The sequence below is a fragment of the Bombina bombina genome, chromosome 5 (genome assembly GCF_027579735.1).
Source record: "Bombina bombina isolate aBomBom1 chromosome 5, aBomBom1.pri, whole genome shotgun sequence".
Classification (NCBI taxonomy): domain Eukaryota; kingdom Metazoa; phylum Chordata; class Amphibia; order Anura; family Bombinatoridae; genus Bombina; species Bombina bombina.
This window is the reverse complement of record NC_069503.1, coordinates 678,022,072-678,043,576: the sequence shown is the minus strand read 5'-3', so window position 1 is coordinate 678,043,576 and position 21,505 is coordinate 678,022,072. Positions and strand designations below refer to the sequence as shown.

The 21,505-nt window shown below is 39.8% G+C and overlaps 1 protein-coding gene across 1 annotated transcript in view; it reads left to right on the top strand.

Moving 5' to 3' along the window:
- PHLPP1 (PH domain and leucine rich repeat protein phosphatase 1) overlaps positions 1 to 21,505 on the top strand; it is a 533,157-nt gene that overhangs the window by 294,839 nt on the left and 216,813 nt on the right. Inside the window, exons 7-8 of the mRNA XM_053714638.1 lie at positions 11,666 to 11,695; positions 16,037 to 16,047. Of these exons, the coding sequence (XP_053570613.1) occupies positions 11,666 to 11,695; positions 16,037 to 16,047 (41 nt within the window). The remainder of the gene's footprint in view (positions 1 to 11,665; positions 11,696 to 16,036; positions 16,048 to 21,505) is intronic.

Sequence of the window (21,505 nt, the reverse complement as noted above, 5' to 3'; positions counted from 1 at the left end):
CGAATAAACACAGATCCCATCAGACTGGTTACAATCAAGGCCAACAATAGTGGGCACTCCATCTCCAAAGTTAGTCATCGATAATACTAATTATTAATTATTAGCAGTCACGATCTGCCCAGGGACCAAATCCCCCTTACCAGAGGCAGAGTGATGCACATGTTCAGCGGTACTACCCACAACAATGCAAAACTCTCCCCCTATAACCTGATAGGCGCCACAAGGACGCACCTCCTGTCCCTTAGGTCAGGAAAATAAACAAACAAACTCACCTCGAAAGTGGCCATCGATCATCGATGCTGCTATTACGGCTGTCAAACATGGAACCCTGGCATGTATGGGGATCGCAGGTGAACAGCACACACACTCCAGCACTGCACAACCAAAGTCAAAGCCCCAGACTGATGCATCGGCCAGCTGCAATCTGAGGGACCGCGAATAGTGCACAAACATACACAATCGCGCAAAGCATCCACCATATCTGCTACTCATAGGAGCCCAACTAACGCCATCATAGCACCACGCAAAGCAGCCATGCCCCCATTAAAATGTCATGTACCCCCACAGCAGCACCACAGGGTCATTTGACTCAAAACCACACCTGTGCGTCAACCTCCTCTCACACAACCGTCAGCATCATGACTGTAACCTTAAATGTGTACAGGGATCCCGGAATGAGGCGGTGTTAACCATACGTGCCATACACTGTTAAATCTACAAGAGGACCCACGAATAGGTAATCCCTACCAATTTAGAAATGTACCTAAGCGCGCCAGAGGTGCTCCGGTGGCTGTCAGTGTCCCCAGTCCACATCTAGAGTGAGGGACTCCTCACCACCTACCTGGCCCACACCTCCAACTACATGCTAAATCAATGTAAGCTCAGATTGAATAAGCTGCACCATGTGTTCATAAGGGTTGATAGACCCCCCAATTCCAATAAGGCTGAAACATACTCATGAAGCCAAAACAAAACAAAAATAAAATTAGCACTAAACAAAAGTACCATAGCCCTACTCTATAGACAAACAACATAGAGGGCAAGAGGAAATCTTCCTCAACCCCCAAATAGAAACGGCCAATATAGACAAATCAGAATAGAAAAATTACAGAACTTCTGTAGGTTCACTACATATACTTATCACTTCGAATTGACACGGTTCACATTGATCACAGCACATGAGGCGATTTATACACTTATTTATTGATAGCTGTATGTCATTTTTCTCACAGGTTTATGTCAGTATTTCTCCAACATAGGTGTGTCCGGTCCACGGCGTCATCCTTACTTGTGGGATATTCTCTTCCCCAACAGGAAATGGCAAAGAGCCCAGCAAAGCTGGTCACATGATCCCTCCTAGGCTCCGCCTTCCCCAGTCATTCTCTTTGCCGTTGCACAGGCAACATCTCCACGGAGATGGCTAAGAGTTTTTTGGTGTTTAAATGTAGTTTTTATTCTTCAATCAAGAGTTTGTTATTTTAAAATAGTGCTGGTATGTACTATTTACTCTGAAACAGAAAGGAGATGAAGATTTCTGTTTGTAAGAGGAAAATGATTTTAGCAACCGTTACTAAAATCGATGGCTGTTTCCACACAGGACTGTTGAGATGAATTAACTTCAGTTGGGGGAAACAGTGAGCAGACTTTTGCTGCTTGAGGTATGACACATTTCTAACAAGACTTGGTAATGCTGGAAGCTGTCATTTTCCCTATGGGATCCGGTAAGCCATTTTCTTAATTTTTAATATAAGAATAAAGGGCTTCACAAGGGCTTTAAAGACTGGTAGACATTTTTCTGGGCTAAAACGATTACTTTATAAGCATATTTAATGGTTTATAACTTTGGAGAGTTATCTTAATCTTGGGAATTCTGTTAAAAAAACGGCAGGCACTGTATTGGACACCTTTTTCACTGGGGGCCTTTTCTAGTCATAGGCAGAGCCTCATTTTCGCGCCACTAATGCGCAGTTGTTTTTGAGAAGCAAGGCATGCAGATGCATGTGTGAGGAGCTCAGATCCACTGAAAAAGCTTATTGAAGGCGTCATTTGGTATCGTATTCCCCTCTGGGCTTGGTTGGGTCTCAGCAAAGCAGATACCAGGGACTGTATAGGGGTTAAATGTAAAAACGGCTCCGGTTCCGTTATTTTAAGAGTTAAAGCTTTCAAATTTGGTGTGCAATACTTTTAAGGCTTTAAGACACTGTGGTGAAATTTTGGTGAATTTTGAACAATTCCTTCATACTTTTTCGCATATTCAGTAATAAAGTGTGTTCAGTTTAAAATTTAAAGAGACAGTAACGGTTTTATTTTAAAACGTTTTTTGTGCTTTGTTATCAAGTTTATGCCTATTAACATGTCTGAACTAGCAGATAGACGATGTTCTGTATGTTCGGAAGCCAAGGTTCCTCTCCATTTAAATATATGTGATGAATGTGACAAACAAAGTAGGGACAATGATGCCACTGATAATAATGTTGCCCAAACTGATTCCTTAAGTGAGGGGAGTAAGCATGGTACTGCATCATCTCCTTCCATGTCTACACCAGTCTTGCCCGCTCAGGAGGTCCCTAGTGCATCTAGTGCGCCAATCCTCCTTACTATGCAACAATTAACGGCTGTAATGGATAATTCTATTAAAAACATTTTAGCCAAAATGCCCACTTATCAGCGAAAGCGTGACTGCTCTGTTTTAGATACTGAAGAGCATGAGGACGCTGATGATAATGGTTCTGACATGCCCTTACACCAGTCTGAAGGGGCCAGGGAGGTTTTGTCTGAGGGAGAAATTTCAGATTCAGGAAAAATTTCTCAACAAGCTGAACCTGACGTTATTACATTCAAATTTAAATTGGAACATCTCCGCGCTCTGCTTAAGGAGGTGTTATCTACTCTGGATGATTGTGACAATTTGGTCATTCCAGAGAAATTATGTAAGATGGACAAGTTCCTAGAGGTCCCGGTGCCCCCCGAAGCTTTTCCTATACCCAAGCGGGTGGCGGACATTGTAAATAAAGAATGGGAAAGGCCCGGCATACCTTTTGTCCCTCCCCCTATATTTAAGAAATTATTTCCTATGGTCGACCCCAGGAAGGACTTATGGCAGACAGTCCCCAAAGTCGAGGGGGCGGTTTCTACTCTAAACAAACGCACCACTATCCCTATAGAAGATAGTTGTGCTTTCAAAGATCCTATGGATAAAAAATCAGAGGGTTTGCTTAAAAAGATGTTTGTTCAGCAAGGTTACCTTCTACAACCAATTTCATGCATTGTTCCTGTCACTACAGCAGCGTGTTTCTGGTTCGAAGAACTAGAAAAGTCGCTCAATAAAGCATCTTCTTATGAGGAGGTTATGGACAGAGTTCAAGCACTTAAATTGGCTAACTCTTTTACCTTAGACGCCACTTTGCAATTAGCTAGATTAGCGGCGAAAAATTCAGGTTTTGCTATTGTGGCGCGCAGAGCGCTTTGGCTAAAGTCTTGGTCAGCGGATGTGTCCTCCAAGAACAAATTGCTTAACATCCCTTTCAAGGGGAAAACGCTGTTTGGCCCTGACTTGAAAGAGATTATTTCAGACATCACTGGGGGAAGGGGCCACGCCCTTCCTCAGGATAGGTCTTTTAAGGCTAAAAATAAAACAAATTTTCGTCCCTTTCGCAGAAACGGACCAGCCTCAAACTCTACATCCTCTAAGCAAGAGGGTAATTCTTCTCAAACCAAGCCAGCCTGGAGACCGATGCAAGGCTGGAACAAAGGTAAACAGGCCAAGAAGCCTGCTACCGCTACCAAGACAGCATGAGATGCTGGCCCCCGATCCGGGACCGGATCTGGTGGGGGGCAGACTCTCTCTCTTCGCTCAGGCTTGGGCAAGAGATGTTCAGGATCCTTGGGCCCTAGAAATAGTTTCTCAAGGTTATCTCCTGGAATTCAAGGAACTACCCCCAAGGGGAAGGTTCCACAGGTCTCAATTGTCTTCAGACCAAATAAAAAGACAGGCATTCTTACATTGTGTAGAAGACCTGTTAAAGATGGGAGTGATTCATCCTGTTCCATTAGGAGAACAAGGGATGGGGTTTTACTCCAATCTGTTCATAGTTCCCAAAAAAGAGGGAACATTCAGGCCAATTTTGGATCTCGAGATCCTAAACAAATTTCTCAGGGTTCCATCGTTCAAAATGGAAACCATTCGGACAATTCTTCCTACCATCCAGGAAGGTCAATTCATGACCACGGTGGATTTAAAGGATGCGTATCTACATATTCCTATCCACAAGGAACATCATCGGTTCCTAAGATTCGCCTTTCTGGACAGGCATTACCAGTTTTTGGCACTTCCATTCGGATTAGCCACTGCTCCAAGAATTTTCACAAAGGTACTAGGGTCCCTTCTAGCGGTGCTAAGGCCAAGGGGCATTGCAGTAGTACCTTACTTGGACGACATTCTAATTCAAGCGTCGTCTCTGCCACAAGCAAAGGCTCATACGGACATTGTCCTAGCCTTTCTCAGATCTCACGGGTGGAAAGTGAACGTAGAAAAAAGTTTTCTATTCCCGTCAACAAGAGTTCCCTTCTTGGGAACAATAATAGACTCCTTAGAAATGAAGATTTTTCTGACAGAGGCCAGAAAATCAAAACTTCTAAGCTCTTGTCAAGTACTTCATTCTGTTCTTCTTCCTTCCATAGCGCAGTGCTTGGAAGTAATAGGTTTGATGGTTGCGGCAATGGACATAGTTCCTTTTGCGCGGATTCATCTAAGACCATTACAACTGTGCATGCTCAGACAGTGGAATGGGGATTATACAGACTTGTCACCGACGATCCAAGTAGATCAGAGGACCAGAGATTCACTCCGTTGGTGGCTGACCCTGGACAACCTGTCTCAAGGGATGAGCTTCCGCAGACCAGAGTGGGTCATTGTCACGACCGACGCCAGCCTGGTGGGCTGGGGCGCGGTCTGGAACTCCCTGAAAGCTCAGGGTCTATGGTCTCGGGAAGAATCTCTTCTCCCGATAAACATTCTGGAACTGAGAGCGATATTCAATGCTCTCAAGGCTTGGCCTCAACTAGCAAAGGCCAAATTCATAAGGTTTCAATCAGACAACATGACGACTGTTGCATATATCAACCATCAGGGGGGAACAAGGAGTTCCCTGGCGATGGAAGAAGTGACCAAAGTAATTCAATGGGCGGAGATTCACTCCTGCCACTTGTCTGCAATCCATATCCAAGGAGTGGAAAATTGGGAAGCGGATTTTCTGAGTCATCAGACATTTCATCCGGGGGAGTGGGAACTCCATCCGGAAATCTTTGCCCACATAACTCAATTATGGGGCATTCCAGACATGGATCTGATGGCGTCTCGTCAGAACTTCAAGGTTCCTTGTTACGGGTCCAGATCCAGGGATCCCAAGGCGACTCTAGTAGATGCACTAGTAGCACCTTGGACCTTCAACCTAGCCTATGTATTGCCACCGTTTCCTCTCATTCCCAGGCTGGTAGCCAGGATCAATCAGGAGAGGGCTTCGGTGATCTTGATAGCTCCTGCGTGGCCACGCAGAACTTGGTATGCAGACCTGGTGAATATGTCATCGGCTCCACCATGGAAGCTACCTTTGAGACGGGACCTTCTTGTTCAAGGTCCGTTCGAACATCCGAATCTGGCCTCACTCCAACTGACTGCTTGGAGATTGAACGCTTGATTTTATCAAAGCGTGGGTTCTCAGATTCTGTCATTGATACTCTTATTCAGGCTAGAAAGCCTGTAACTAGAAAAATTTACCATAAAGTATGGAAGAAATATATCTGTTGGTGCGAATCGAAAGGATTCCCATGGAACAGGGTAAAAATTCCTAAAATTCTATCCTTTCTACAAGAGGGTTTGGAGAAAGGATTATCTGCAAGTTCTTTGAAGGGACAGATTTCTGCTCTATCTGTTTTACTTCACAAAAAGCTGGCGGCTGTGCCAGATGTTCAAGCTTTTGTTCAGGCTCTGGTTAGAATCAAGCCTGTTTACAAACCTTTGACTCCTCCTTGGAGTCTCAATTTAGTTCTTTCAGTTGTTCAAGGGGTTCCGTTTGAACCCTTACATTCCGTAGATATTAAGTTATTATCTTGAAAAGTTTTGTTTTTGGTTGCAATTTCTTCTGCTAGAAGAGTTTCAGAGTTATCTGCTCTGCAGTGTTCTCCTCCTTATCTGGTGTTCCATGCAGATAAGGTGGTTTTGCGTACTAAACCTGGTTTTCTTCCGAAAGTTGTTTCTAACAAAAATATTAACCAGGAGATAGTTGTGCCTTCTTTGTGTCCGAATCCAGTTTCAAAGAAGGAACGTTTGTTGCACAATTTGTCTGAAATCCTTTGTAGCCTCTAAATAGAATTTTAGAGCACGAACTACATCCAAACATCTTCCTTGTTTGTTGTTTATTCTGGTAAAAGGAGAGGTCAAAAAGCAACTTCTACCTCTCTCTCCTTTTGGCTTAAAAGCATCATCCGATTGGCTTATGAGACTGCCGGACGGCAGCCTCCTGAAAGAATCACAGCTCATTCCACTAGGGCTGTGGCTTCCACATGGGCCTTCAAGAACGAGGCTTCTGTTGATCAGATATGTAAGGCAGCGACTTGGTCTTCACTGCACACTTTTACCAAATTTTACAAATTTGATACTTTTGCTTCTTCTGAGGCTATTTTTGGGAGAAAGGTTTTGCAAGCCGTGGTGCCTTCCATCTAGGTGACCTGATTTGCTCCCTCCCATCATCCGTGTCCTAAAGCTTTGGTATTGGTTCCCACAAGTAAGGATGACGCCGTGGACCGGACACACCTATGTTGGAGAAAACAGAATTTATGCTTACCTGATAAATTACTTTCTCCAACGGTGTGTCCGGTCCACGGCCCGCCCTGGTTTTTTAATCAGGTCTGATGAATTATTTTCTCTAACTACAGTCACCACGGTATCATATGATTTCTCCTATGCATATTCCTCCTTTACGTCGGTCGAATGACTGGGGAAGGCGGAGCCTAGGAGGGATCATGTGACCAGCTTTGCTGGGCTCTTTGCCATTTCCTGTTGGGGAAGAGAATATCCCACAAGTAAGGATGACGCCGTGGACCGGACACACCGTTGGAGAAAGTAATTTATCAGGTAAGCATAAATTCTGTTTTTATTGCTGTTTTGGGCTACCATAATGGTTTAGCCCCTTATTGTTTGCACACGATCTCCTGTGATTGGAGACTTGATTGGGGGAGGGGCCTAACAGGAGCAGCCGTGTCTCTCCTGCTTGTTGTTTTTAATTGCTTATCTGGGTTAAAATATATGCCTTAAAAACTTTAAAGGATGACTAGATGGTAGCCTACGTTATTAGTTAAAAGTAATACAGCCCTCTGATTGTAAGGGTTTAGCCAATTTCAGTATAATATCAACAGTGGGCTAATACCAATAATTTCTATGGATATTTAGCAAACTAATATCTATTAAACCAGGTTTAAGTGTTTTTAATTCACTTGCCTTTGCTACAGTATGAATGTGTGTTCCTAGTTTAAATAAAGATTATAATGTATGAATGGAATGGAACTTTTTAATATCATAAGAATTATCCAAATTATATTAGATTTTTTGAGTTAAGATTCATTGTACCTTTGTGGAGTTTTTTTCTACAAACTTTTTTCTTTATACAATTAGTTTATCTAGTTGTTTTGTTCTGTTTAACTTAGATTCCACATCAGATGTTGGCCTTAGTGATCATAAATAATTAATGTATCATTTAAACTAGAATGTACATATATTGGGATATTTATATATAAGCCACATCTGCTACTGCTTAAAGGGACAATCAAGTCCAAAAAAAACTTTCATGATTTAAATAGGGTATGCAATTTTAAACAACTTCCCAATTTACTTTTACCACCAATTTTGCTTTGTTCTCTTGGTATTCTTAGTTGAAAGCTAAAACTAGGAGGTTCATATGCTAATTTCTTAGACCTTGATGACTGCCTCTAATCTGAATACATTTTGATCACTAGAGGGCATTAGTTCACATGTTTCATATAGATAACATTGAGCTCATGCACGTAAACTGACTTAGGACTGAGCACTGATTGGCTAAACTGCATGTCTGTCAAAAGAACTGAAATAAGGGGGCAGTCAGTAGAAAAAAAGTATATTAATATAACTGTGTTGGTTGTGCAAAACTGGGGAATGGGTAATAAAGGGATTATCTTTCTTTTTAAACAACAAAAATTCTATTGTTGACTGTCCCTTTAACTCTAATAGCCCCTAATCTTATATGTTCTAAAAAAAAAAAAATACCCATTGCCCCATAAGGGGCATTTGTATGGCCATTGCCCTTTAAAGGGCATTCAGCTCTTTTACTGACCTTAAAAGGGCAATCAGCTATTTTCCAGCCCATTAAATCCCTAATCTTAAAAAAATAAAAAAAAAATAAAAAAAATCCTAACACTAAGCCCCAAATAGGTACTCACCGTTCCTGAAGTCCAGCAGAGAAGGTCTTCTTCCAGGCGGCTCCATCATCTTCTATCTTCTATCTTCATCTGGAGCGAAGGCGGCGCGGAACTGACTTCCCTGACACGGTTCCTCAGCGGCGGTCCTCGGCGACATGGAGGCTGCTCTTCATCCAATGTCTGTAGTACACTTAAGATTGAATACAAGGTACCACAATCAATTTGGGGTACCTTGCATTCCTAATGGCTGAAATTTTGAGATCAGCCAATAGAACTAGAGCTACTGAAATCCTATTGGCTGATTTCAAAATTTCAGCCAATAAGATTTCAGTAGCTCTCATCCTATTGGCTGATTTCAAAATTTCAGCCAATAGGAATGCATGGTAACCCAATAAACATTGGGTACCTTGCATTCAATCTTCAGTGTGCGATGGGCTATTGCATGAAGTGGAGCCTCCACGTCGCTGAGGATCCAAGCATCTTGGAAGCCAGCTCCACACCTCCACTCCGCGCCGCCTTCGCTCCGGATGAAGATAGAAGATGATGGAGCCGCCTGGAAAAACATAATTTATGTAAGAACTTACCTGATAAATTCATTTTTCATATTAGCAAGAGTCCATGAGCTAGTGACGTATGTGATATACATTCCTACCAGGAGGGGCAAAGTTTCCCAAACCTCAAAATGCCTACAAATACACCCCTCACCACACCCACAAATCAGTTTAACGAATAGCCAAGAAGTGGGGTGATAAGAAAAAAGTGCGAAAGCATAAAAAATAAGGAATTGGAATAATTGTTCTTTATACAAAAAAATCATAACCACCACAAAAAAGGGTGGGCCTCATGGACTCTTGCTAATATGAAAGAAATGAATTTATCAGGTAAGTTCTTACATAAATTATGTTTCTTTCATGTAATTAGCAAGAGTCCATGAGCTAGTGACGTATGGGATATACATTCCTACCAGGAGGGGCAAAGTTTCCCAAACCTCAAAATGCCTATAAATACACCCCTCACCACACCCACAATTCAGTTTTACAAACTTTGCCTCCGATGGAGGTGGTGAAGTAAGTTTGTGCTAGATTCTACGTTGATATGCGCTCCGCAGCAAGTTGGAGCCCGGTTTTCCTCTCAGCGTGCAGTGAATGTCAGAGGGATGTGAGGAGAGTATTGCCTATTTGAATGCAGTGATCTCCTTCTACGGGGTCTATTTCATAGGTTCTCTGTTATCGGTCGTAGAGATTCATCTCTTACCTCCCTTTTCAGATCGACGATATACTCTTATATATACCATTACCTCTACTGATTCTCGTTTCAGTACTGGTTTGGCTATCTACTATATGTAGATGAGTGTCCTGGGGTAAGTAAGTCTTATTTTCTGTGACACTCCTAGCTATGGTTGGGCACTTTGTTTATAAAGTTCTAAATATATGTATTCAAACATTTATTTGCCTTGACTCAGAATGTTCAACTTTCCTTATTTTCAGACAGTCAGTTTCATATTTGGGATAATGCATTTTAATTTAACATTTTTTCTTACCTTAAAATTTGACTTTTTCCCTGTGGGCTGTTAGGCTCGCGGGAGCTGAAAATGCTTCATTTTATTGCGTCATTTTTGGCGCAGACTTTTTTTGGCGCAAAAATTCTATTTCCGTTTCCGGCGTCATACGTGTCGCCGGAAGTTGCGTCATTTTTTGACGTTATTTTGCGCCAAAAATGTCGGCGTTCCGGATGTGGCGTCATTTTTGGCGCCAAAAAGCATTTAGGCGCCAAATAATGTGGGCGTCTTATTTGGCGCGAAAAAATATGGGCGTCACTTTTGTCTCCACATTATTTAAGTCTCATTTTTTTATTGCTTCTGGTTGCTAGAAGCTTGTTCTTTGGCATTTTTTCCCATTCCTGAAACTGTCATTTAAGGAATTTGATCAATTTTGCTTTATATATATGTTGTTTTTTCTCTTACATATTGCAAGATGTCTCACGTTGCATCTGAGTCAGAAGATACTACAGGAAAATCGCTGTCAAGTGCTGAATCTACCAAAGCTAAGTGTATCTGCTGTAAACTTTTGGTAGCTATTCCTCCAGCTGTTGTTTGTATTGATTGTCATGACAAACTTGTTAAAGCAGATAATATTTCCTTTAGTAAAGTACCATTGCCTGTTGCAGTTCCTTCAACATCTAAGGTGCAGAATGTTCCTGATAATATAAGAGATTTTGTTTCTGAATCCATAAAGAAGGCTATGTCTGTTATTTCTCCTTCTAGTAAACGTAAAAAATCTTTTAAAACTTCTCTCCCTACAGATGAATTTTTAACTGAACATCATCATTCTGATTCTGATGATTCCTCTGGTTCAGAGGATTCTGTCTCAGAGGTTGATGCTCATATTTATTTAAAATGGAATTTATTCATTCTTTACTTAAAGAAGTCCTAATTGCTTTAGAAATAGAGGATTCTGGTCCTCTTGATACTAAATCTAAACGTTTAAATAAGGTTTTTAAAACTCCTGTAGTTATTCCAGAAGTTTTTCCTGTCCCTGATGCTATTTCTGCAGTAATTTCCAAAGAATGGGATAATTTGGGTAATTCATTTACTCCTTCTAAACGTTTTAAGCAATTATATCCTGTGCCGTCTGACAGATTAGAATTTTGGGACAAGATCCCTAAAGTTGATGGGGCTATTTCTACCCTTGCTAAACGTACTACTATTCCTACGTCAGATGGTACTTCGTTTAAGGATCCTCTAGATAGGAAAATTGAGTCCTTTCTAAGAAAAGCTTATCTGTGTTCAGGTAATCTTCTTAGACCTGCTATATCTTTGGCTGATGTTGCTGCAGCTTCAACTTTTTGGTTGGAAACTTTAGCGCAACAAGTAACACATCGTGATTCTCATGATATTATTATTCTTCTTCAACATGCTAATAATTTTATCTGTGATGCCATTTTTGATATTATCAGAGTTGATGTCAGGTTTATGTCTCTAGCTATTTTAGCTAGAAGAGCTTTATGGCTTAAAACTTGGAATGCTGATATTGCTTCTAAATCAACTTTACTTTCCATTTCTTTCCAGGGTAACAAATTATTTGGTTCTCAGTTGGATTCCATTATTTCAACTGTTACTGGTGGGAAAGGAACTTTTTTACCACAGGATAAAAAATCTAAAGGTAAAAACAGGGCTAATAATCGTTTTCGTTCCTTTCGTTTCAACAAAGAACAAAAGCCTGATCCTTCATCCTCAGGAGCAGTTTCAGTTTGGAGACCATCTCCAGTCTGGAATAAATACAAGCCAGCTAGAAAGGCAAAGCCTGCTTCTAAGTCCACATGAAGGTGCGGCCCTCATTCCAGCTCAGCTGGTAGGGGGCAGGTTACGTTTTTTCAAGGAAATTTGGGTCAATTCTGTTCACAATCTTTGGATTCAGAGCATTGTTTCAGAAGGGTACAGAATTTGTTTCAAGTTGAGACCTCCTGCAAAGAGATTTTTTCTTTCCCGTGTCCCAGTAAATCCAGTAAAAGCTCAAGCATTTCTGAAATGTGTTTCAGATCTAGAGTTGACTGGAGTAATTATGCCAGTTCCAGTTCCGGAACAGGGGATGGGGTTTTATTCAAATCTCTTCATTGTACCAAAGAAGGAGAATTCTTTCAGACCAGTTCTGGATCTAAAAATATTGAATCGTTATGTAAGGATACCAACGTTCAAGATGGTAACTGTAAGGACTATCTTACCTTTTGTTCAGCAAGGGAATTATATGTCCACAATAGATTTACAGGATGCATATCTGCATATTCCGATTCATCCAGATCATTATCAGTTCCTGAGATTCTCGTTTCTGGACAAGCATTACCAGTTTGTGGCTCTGCCGTTTGGCCTAGCTACAGCTCCAAGAATTTTTACAAAGGTTCTCGGTGCCCTGCTGTCTGTAATCAGAGAACAGGGTATTGTGGTATTTCCTTATTTGGACGATATCTTGGTACTTGCTCAGTCTTTACATTTAGCAGAATCTCATACGAATCGACTTGTGTTGTTTCTTCAAGATCATGGTTGGAGGATCAATTTACCAAAAAGTTCTTTGATTCCTCAGACAAGGGTAACCTTTCTGGGTTTCCAGATGGATTCAGTGTCCATGACTCTGTCTTTAACAGACAAGAGACGTCTAAAGTTGATTACAGCTTGTCGAAACCTTCAGTCACAATCATTCCCTTCGGTAGCCTTATGCATGGAAATTCTAGGTCTTATGACTGCTGCATCGGACGCGATCCCCTTTGCTCGTTTTCACATGCAACCTCTTCAGCTCTGTATGCTGAAGCAATGGTGCAAGGATTACACGAAGATATCTCAATTAATATCTTTAAAACCGATTGTTCGACACTCTCTAACGTGGTGGACAGATCACCATCGTTTAATTCAGGGGGCTTCTTTTGTGCTTCCGACCTGGACTGTAATTTCAACAGATGCAAGTCTCACAGGTTGGGGAGCTGTGTGGGGATCTCTGACGGCACAAGGAGTTTGGGAATCTCAGGAGGTGAGATTACCGATCAATATTTTGGAACTCCGTGCAATTTTCAGAGCTCTTCAGTTTTGGCCTCTTCTGAAGAGAGAATCGTTCATTTGTTTTCAGACAGACAATGTCACAACTGTGGCATACATCAATCATCAAGGAGGGACTCACAGTCCTCTGGCTATGAAAGAAGTATCTCGAATTTTGGTTTGGGCGGAATCCAGCTCCTGTCTAATCTCTGCGGTTCATATCCCAGGTATAGACAATTGGGAAGCGGATTATCTCAGTCGCCAAACGTTGCATCCGGGCGAATGGTCTCTTCACCCAGATGTATTTCTTCAGATTGTTCAAATGTGGGAACTTCCAGAAATAGATCTGATGGCGTCCCATCTAAACAAGAAACTTCCCAGGTATCTGTCCAGATCCCGGGATCCTCAGGCGGAGGCAGTGGATGCATTATCACTTCCTTGGAAGTATCATCCTGCCTATATCTTTCCGCCTCTAGTTCTTCTTCCAAGAGTAATCTCCAAGATTCTGAAGGAATGCTCGTTTGTTCTGCTGGTAGCTCCGGCATGGCCTCACAGGTTTTGGTATGCGGATCTTGTCCGGATGGCCTCTTGCCAACCGTGGACTCTTCCGTTAAGACCAGACCTTCTGTCACAAGGTCCTTTTTTCCATCAGGATCTGAAATCCTTAAATTTAAAGGTATGGAGATTGAACGCTTGATTCTTGGTCAAAGAGGTTTCTCTGACTCTGTGATTAATACTATGTTACAGGCTCGTAAATCTGTATCTCGAGAGATATATTATAGAGTCTGGAAGACTTATATTTCTTGGTGTCTTTCTCATCATTTTTCCTGGCATTCTTTTAGAATACCGAGAATTTTACTGTTCCTTCAGGATGGTTTAGATAAGGGTTTGTCCGCAAGTTCTTTGAAAGGACAAATCTCTGCTCTTTCTGTTCTTTTTCACAGAAAGATTGCTATTCTTCCTGATATTCATTGTTTTGTACAAGCTTTGGTTCGTATAAAACCTGTCATTAAGTAAATTTCTCCTCCTTGGAGTTTGAATTTGGTTCTGGGAGCTCTTCAAGCTCATCCGTTTGAACCTATGCATTCATTGGACATTAAATTACTTTCTTGGAAAGTTTTGTTCCTTTTGGCCATCTCTTCTGCCAGAAGAGTTTCTGAATTATCTGCTCTTTCTTGTGAGTCTCCTTTTCTGATTTTTCATCAGGATAAGGCTGTGTTGCGAACTTCTTTTGAATTTTTACCTAAAGTTGTGAATTCCAACAACATTAGTAGAGAAATTGTGGTTCCTTCATTATGTCCTAATCCTAAGAATTCTAAGGAGAAATCGTTGCATTCTTTGGATGTTGTTAGAGCTTTGAAATATTATGTTGAAGCTACGAAATCTTTTCGTAAGACTTCTAGTCTATTTGTTATCTTTTCCGGTTCTAGAAAAGGCCAGAAAGCTTCTGCCATTTCTTTGGCATCTTGGTTGAAATCTTTAATTCATCTTGCCTATGTTGAGTCGGGTAAAACTCCGCCTCAGAGAATTACAGCTCATTCTACTAGGTCAGTTTCTACTTCCTGGGCGTTTAGGAATGAAGCTTCGGTTGACCAGATCTGCAAAGCAGCAACTTGGTCCTCTTTGCATACTTTTACTAAATTCTACCATTTTGATGTATTTTCTTCTTCTGAAGCAGTTTTTGGTAGAAAAGTACTTCAGGCAGCGGTTTCAGTTTGAATCTTCTGCTTATGTTTTTCGTTAAACTTTATTTTGGGTGTGGATTATTTTCAGCAGGAATTGGCTGTCTTTATTTTATCCCTCCCTCTCTAGTGACTCTTGTGTGGAAAGATCCACTTCTTGGGTAGTCATTATCCCATACGTCACTAGCTCATGGACTCTTGCTAATTACATGAAAGAAAACATAATTTATGTAAGAACTTACCTGATAAATTCATTTCTTTCATATTAGCAAGAGTCCATGAGGCCCGCCCTTTTTTTGTGGTGGTTATGATTTTGTATAAAGCACAATTATTCCAATTCCTTATTTTATATGCTTTCGCACTTTTTTATCACCCCACTTCTTGGCTATTCGTTAAACTGAATTGTGGGTGTGGTGAGGGGTGTATTTATAGGCATTTTGAGGTTTGGGAAACTTTGCCCCTCTTGGTAGGAATGTATATCCCATACGTCACTAGCTCATGGACTCTTGCTAATATGAAAGAAATGAATTTATCAGGTAAGTTCTTACATAAATTATGTTTTTCTTTCATGTAATTAGCAAGAGTCCATGAGCTAGTGACGTATGGGATAATGAATACCCAAGATGTGGATCTTCCACGCAAGAGTCACTAGAGAGGGAGGGATAAAATAAAGACGGCCAATTCCGCTGAAAAATAATCCACACCCAAAACAAAGTTTAAATCTTTTAATGAAAAAAACTGAAAATATAAGCAGAAGAATCAAACTGAAACAGCTGCCTGAAGTACTTTTCTACCAAAGACTGCTTCTGAGGAAGAAAACACATCAAAATGGTAGAATTTAGTAAAAGTATGCAAAGAAGACCAAGTTGCTGCTTTGCAAATCTGATCAACAGAAGCTTCATTCCTAAATGCCCAGGAAGTAGAGACTGACCTAGTTGAATGAGCTGTAATCCTTTGAGGCAGAGTTCTACCTGACTCAACATAAACATGATGAACCAAAGACTATAACCACGATGCCAAAGAAAAGGCAGAAGCCTTCTGACCTTTCCTTGAACCAGAAAAGATAACAGACTAGAAGTCTTCCGGAAATCTTAGTAGCTTCAACATAATATTTCAAAGCTCTAACTACATCCAAAGAATGCAACAATCTTTCCTTAGAGATCTTAGGATTAGGACACAATGAAGGAACTACAATTTCTCTACTAATGTTGTTAGAATTCACAACCTTAGGTAAAAATTAAAAAGAAGTTCGCAAAACCGCCTTATCCTGATGAAAAATCAGAAAAGGAGACTCACAAGAAAGAGCAGATAATTCAGAAACTCTTCTAGTAAAAGAGATGGCCAAAAGAAACAAAACTTTCCAAGAAAGTAATTTAATATCCAGCGAATGCATAGGTTCAAACGGAGGAGCTTGAAGAGCCCCTAGAACCAAATTCAAACTCCAAGGAGGAGAAATTGACTTAATAACAGGTTTTATACGAACCAAAGCTTGTAAAAAACAATAAATATCAGGAAGACTAGCAATCTTTTTGTGAAAAAGAAGAGCAGAGATTTGTCCTTTCAAGGAACTTGCAGACAAACCTTTATCCAGACCATCCTGAAGAAACTGTAAAATTCTAGGAATTCTAAAAGAATGCCAAGAAAAATGATAAAAAGAACACCAAGAAATGTAAGTCTTCCAGACTCGATAATATATCATCCTAGATACAGATTTACGAGCCTGTAACATAGTAATAATTACAGAGTCAGAGAAACCTCTATGACTGAGAATCAAGCGTTCAATCTCCATACCTTCAAATTTAAGGATTTGAGATCCTGATGGAAAAAAAGGACCTTACGATAAAAGGTCTGGTCTTAACGGAAGAGTCCACGGTTGGCAAGTAGCCATCCGGACAAGATCCGCATACCAAAACCTGTGAGGCCATGCTGGAGCCACCAGCAGAATAAACGAACGCTCCTTTAGAATCTTGGAAATCACTCTTGGAAGAAGAACTAAAGGCGGAAAGATATAAGCAGGATGATACTTACAAGGAAGTGACGATGCATCCACTGCTTCCGCCTGAGGATCCCTGGATCTGGACAGATACCTGGGAAGCTTCTTGTTTAGATGAGAAGCCATCAGATCTATTTCTGAAAGTCCCCATATTTGAACAATCTGAAGAAAGACCTCTGGGTGAAGAGACCATTCGCCCGGATGTAGCGTTTGGCGACTGAGATAATCCACTTCCCAATTGTCTATACCTGGGATATGAACCGCAGAAATTAGACAGGAGCTGGATTCCGCCCATACAAGTATTCGAGAGACTTCTTTCATAGCCAGAGGACTGTGAGTTCCTCCTTGATGATTGACATATGCCACGGTTGTGACATTGTCCGTCTGGAAACAAATGAACGACTCTCTCTTTAGAAGAGGCCACGACTGAAGAGCTCTGAAAATTGCACGGAGTTCCAAAATGTTGATTGGTAATCTCCCTGAGATTCCCAAACCCCTTGTGCTGTCAGAAACCCCCATACAGCTCCCCAACCTGTCAGACTTGCATCTGTTGAGATCACAGTCTAGGTTGGAAGAACAAAAGAAGCCCCCTGAACTAAACGATGGTGGTCTGTCCACCACGTCAGACAGTGTCGAACAATCGGTTTTAAAGATATTTTATTTTAAAGATATTAATTGAGATATCTTTGTATAATCCCTGCACCACTGGTTCAGCTTACAGAGCTGAAGAGGTCGCATGTGAAAAACGAGCAAAGGGGATCACGTCCAATGCAGCAGTCATAAGACCTAGAATTTCCATGCATAAGGCTACCGAAGGAAAAGATTGAGACTGAAGATTTCGGCAAGCTGAAACCAATTTCAGACGTCTCTTGTCCGTCAGAGACAGAGTCAAGGACACTGAATCTATCAGGAAACCTAAAAAGGTTACCCTTGTCTGAGGAATCAAACAAACTTTTTGGTAAATTGATCCTCCAACCATGTTCTTGAAGAAACAATCCAATGCTGTGGCCATAAGACCTAAAACTTCTATGCATATATAGCAACTGAAGGAAATAATAGAGACTAAAGGTACCGACAGACAGAACCCAAAAAAATTATCCTTGTCTGATAGAGACAAGGACAGTGACACAAACTATCTGGAAACCTAAAAAAAGGTGACCCTTGTGTGAGGAATCAAGAGCTTTTGAAAAAAAGATCCTCTAACTATGTCCTGAAGAGCAAGTGAATCATATGAGATTCTGCATCCTCAGAAAATAATCTGAATGAAAACAGAAAAATGAAAATATGCATTTATTGTATCTAATGAAAACAAATAATGCTATCAATGACCATAAAAAGGCAAAATAGTTTGAATAAAACTCCAAAACCCGGTTCCTCAAAAGGAACTGGAAGAAATACCCTAGAAGATTCCAGGTCTGAGCAGCGCTTGAACCCCATGGGTGCCCAGCCATGCTTCAACAGTACCCAAAATATATAGGACAGAAACACAGTTAAAGAAAGTGTTAGCCTTACTGGAATAAAATCAAAGAAATTTAGACAAAATAGAACCAAATAAATTTCAAAGAAGTCTTAACCTGCCCCTTACCAGCCAAGCTGGAATACGGCACGTACATCGCAATATTAGGGAGCTGATTTCGAACTCCAATTATAAACATGTTACTTGGGAAAGAATTCAGGAATTCGTTCCTTAATAAGAACAACCAAACTAGTATAAGCTTAAAGTTTTAGTCTTAGAACTCAATCTTGAAGCCCAGAGTAACAGTTAAGAATTGAATCCAATTATAAAACAAATAATTGATTATCTTAGAACAAAAAAAATTCTTCTAGCTAAAAAAGCTAAAGACATAGATTAACCCTCATTTGCGAAAATATTCAATAAAATGAAGACACAAATGAAATTATTAGCATGATAGTCCAGTTTAAAGGACCAGCCAATACAGTGGACTTGCATAATCAATAAATGCAAAACAACAAGACAAATGCAACAGCACCTAGTCTAGTAAATGTTGTCCCTTTAACAATGCTAAAATAAATCATAATCTGATACTTGATCTTAAAGTAAACAGAGAAAATGAAGCAATTGCAATATCCAAATAAATCACAGGACCAAGAAAAGTACCTGAAACTAAATAATTTTCTATAAATAAGATACAACTATCTAAAGGAAAATAAATACTATTTTGCTATAGAAATAATAGCATAATTAGTAGAATTAGAGATAGCCCCAATAAATTGGAGAACCCTCCAAATTGAATTTAACTGCTGGCAAAGAATATAGTTTAAAACCTTTGAAGAAGGAATAAAAGAAAATTCTCAGCCTATTCCATTCCCTAGTATGGGGAATTTGAAAGAAAATCTCTGAAAACACAGAAGAAATAAATAGGCAGAAATAGTGTCAGCTAGTCTAAAAGAACTAGTTACCTTAATATCCAAAAATAATCAACACCTTTTCAACAAAGAACAAATGTACTTTAATAATAGAAAAATAATAAAAAAGTAGATTTGTTAGTGTCAATATCTGATGAAGAAAATTTCTGAAAGAGAAAAAAACATCATCAGAGAAGGATAAATCAGTATGTTGTTGGTCATTTGAAACTTCAATAATTAAAAAAGAAGTGAAAAAGACCTAAAAATTTTATTAGAAGGCACGAAGTCAGACAAAGCCTTTAAAATAGAATCAGAAAAATATTTCTTATAAATCTTCTAAATATTTCTTGTAAGAATGGAAATATATAAAGCATAAATACTAATGGATTCTGCATGTAAAAGTATATCATAATAACTTATTACAAACCATAGCTAAAGATAAACATTTATAACATTTAAAATAAATGAACTTGGCTTTGGTAGAACTGAAACTCAGTTAAGCGTTTTTCCAGAAGTGGCTTCTGATTCAGGGTCAATCTGAGACATCTTGCAATATGTAATAGAAAAAACAACATATAAAGCAAAATTGATCAAATTCCTTAAATGACAGTTTCAGGAATGGGAAAAAATGCCAATGAACAAGCTTCTAGCAACCAGAAGCAATAAATAATGAGACTTAAATATTGTGGAGACAAAAATGACACTCGAATTTTTTAGCGCCAAAAAGCCGCCCACATTATTTGGCGCCAAAAATGGCGCCACATCCGGTAACGCCGACATTTTTTGGCACAAAAACGTCAAAAAAATGACTCAACTTCCGGCGACACGTATGACGCCAGAAATGACAAGAAATTTTTTGCGCCAAGAATGACGCAATAAAATAAAGCATTTTCAGCCCCTGCGAGCCTAACAGCCCACAGAAAAAAGTCAAATTTTAAGGTAAGAAAAAATTGATTTATTCATATGCATTATCCCAAATATGAAACTGACTGTCTGAAATAAGGAATGTTGAACATCCTGAGTCAAGGCAAATAAATGTTTAAACACATATATTTAGAACTTTATATAAAAGTGCCCAACCATAGCTTAGAGTGTCACAGAAAATAAGACATGCTTACCCCAGGACACTCATCTACATGAAGTAGAAAGCCAAACCAGTACTGAAACGAGAATCAGTAGAGGTAATGGTATATATAAGAGTATATCGTCTATCTGAAAAGGGAGGTAAGAGATGAATCTCTACGACCGATAACAGAGAACCTATGAAATAGACCCCGTAGAAGGAGATCATTGAATTCAAATAGGCAATACTCTCTTCATATCCCTCTGACATTCACTGCACACTGAGAGGAAAACCGGGCTCCAGCCTGCTGCGAAGCGCATATCAACGTAGAATCTAGCGCAAACTTACTTCACCACCTCCATGGGAGGCAAAGTTTGTAAAACTGATTTGTGGGTGTGGTGAGGGGTGTATTTATAGGCATTTTGAGGTTTGGGAAACTTTGCCCCTCCTGGTAGGAATGTATATCCCATACGTCACTAGCTCACGGACTCTTGCTAATTACATGAAAGAAAAGACCTTTTTCCCCCTGGAATTCTTGAACAGTGAGTACCTATTTGGGGTCTAGTGTGGGGTATTTTTTATTTTTATTTTTTTTTTAAGATTAGGGATTCAGTAAAGGAGCTGAATGCCCATACAAATGCCCCTTTAGAGGGTACTTTAGGTTTTTTTAGTGTTTAGTTTTTTTTATTTTGGGGGGATTTAGTAATTTTTTAATGTAAAAGAGCTGTTTAATTTAGGGCAATGCCCTACAAAAGGCCCTTTTAATAGCTATTGGTAGTTTAAGTTTAGGGGATTAGGTTTTTTATTTTTGATCATTTTGTTTATTTTTTTTTCTGTAATTTTTATTTTTTATAATTTTAGATTATTTTTTTGTAATTTAATGTTAGGTTTTATTTAAATGTAACTTAGTATTGGGGTTAATTTAGGGGGCGTTAGGTTAGGGAGCTTAGTAATTAAATTAGTTATTTGCTTTGTGGGGGGGTTGGTGGTTTAGGAGTTAATAGGTTAGGTTTATTGCGATGTTGGCAGTTTAGGGGTTAATGGATTAATTAGGGTTATTGCAATGAGTCGTTGGCGGTTAAGGGGTTAATATTTATTTTTCTTTGCGGATTAGGGGTTAATTACTTTAATATTTTGAGATGTGGGGGTTTGTGGTTTAGGTGTTTATAAATACATCGTGCAGGAGGTTAGGTTTTTTATTTATTTTTTATACTTCGTGCGGGCGGTTACATGTTTTTTATTTCTTGCGGGCGGTTACGTGATTTTTCGTTGCGGGCGGTTGCATGGTTTTTTTTTCTTCTTTTTTTTCTTTTTTTTTCTTTTTAAGGGTTTGGGTTTGCCTACGCTGCTTCCAGGTGGATTCCAAAAATGGCAGGGTGGTGAAATAATCCACCTGTGGTAAATTCTTTCACCACTCTGCCATTTTCGGA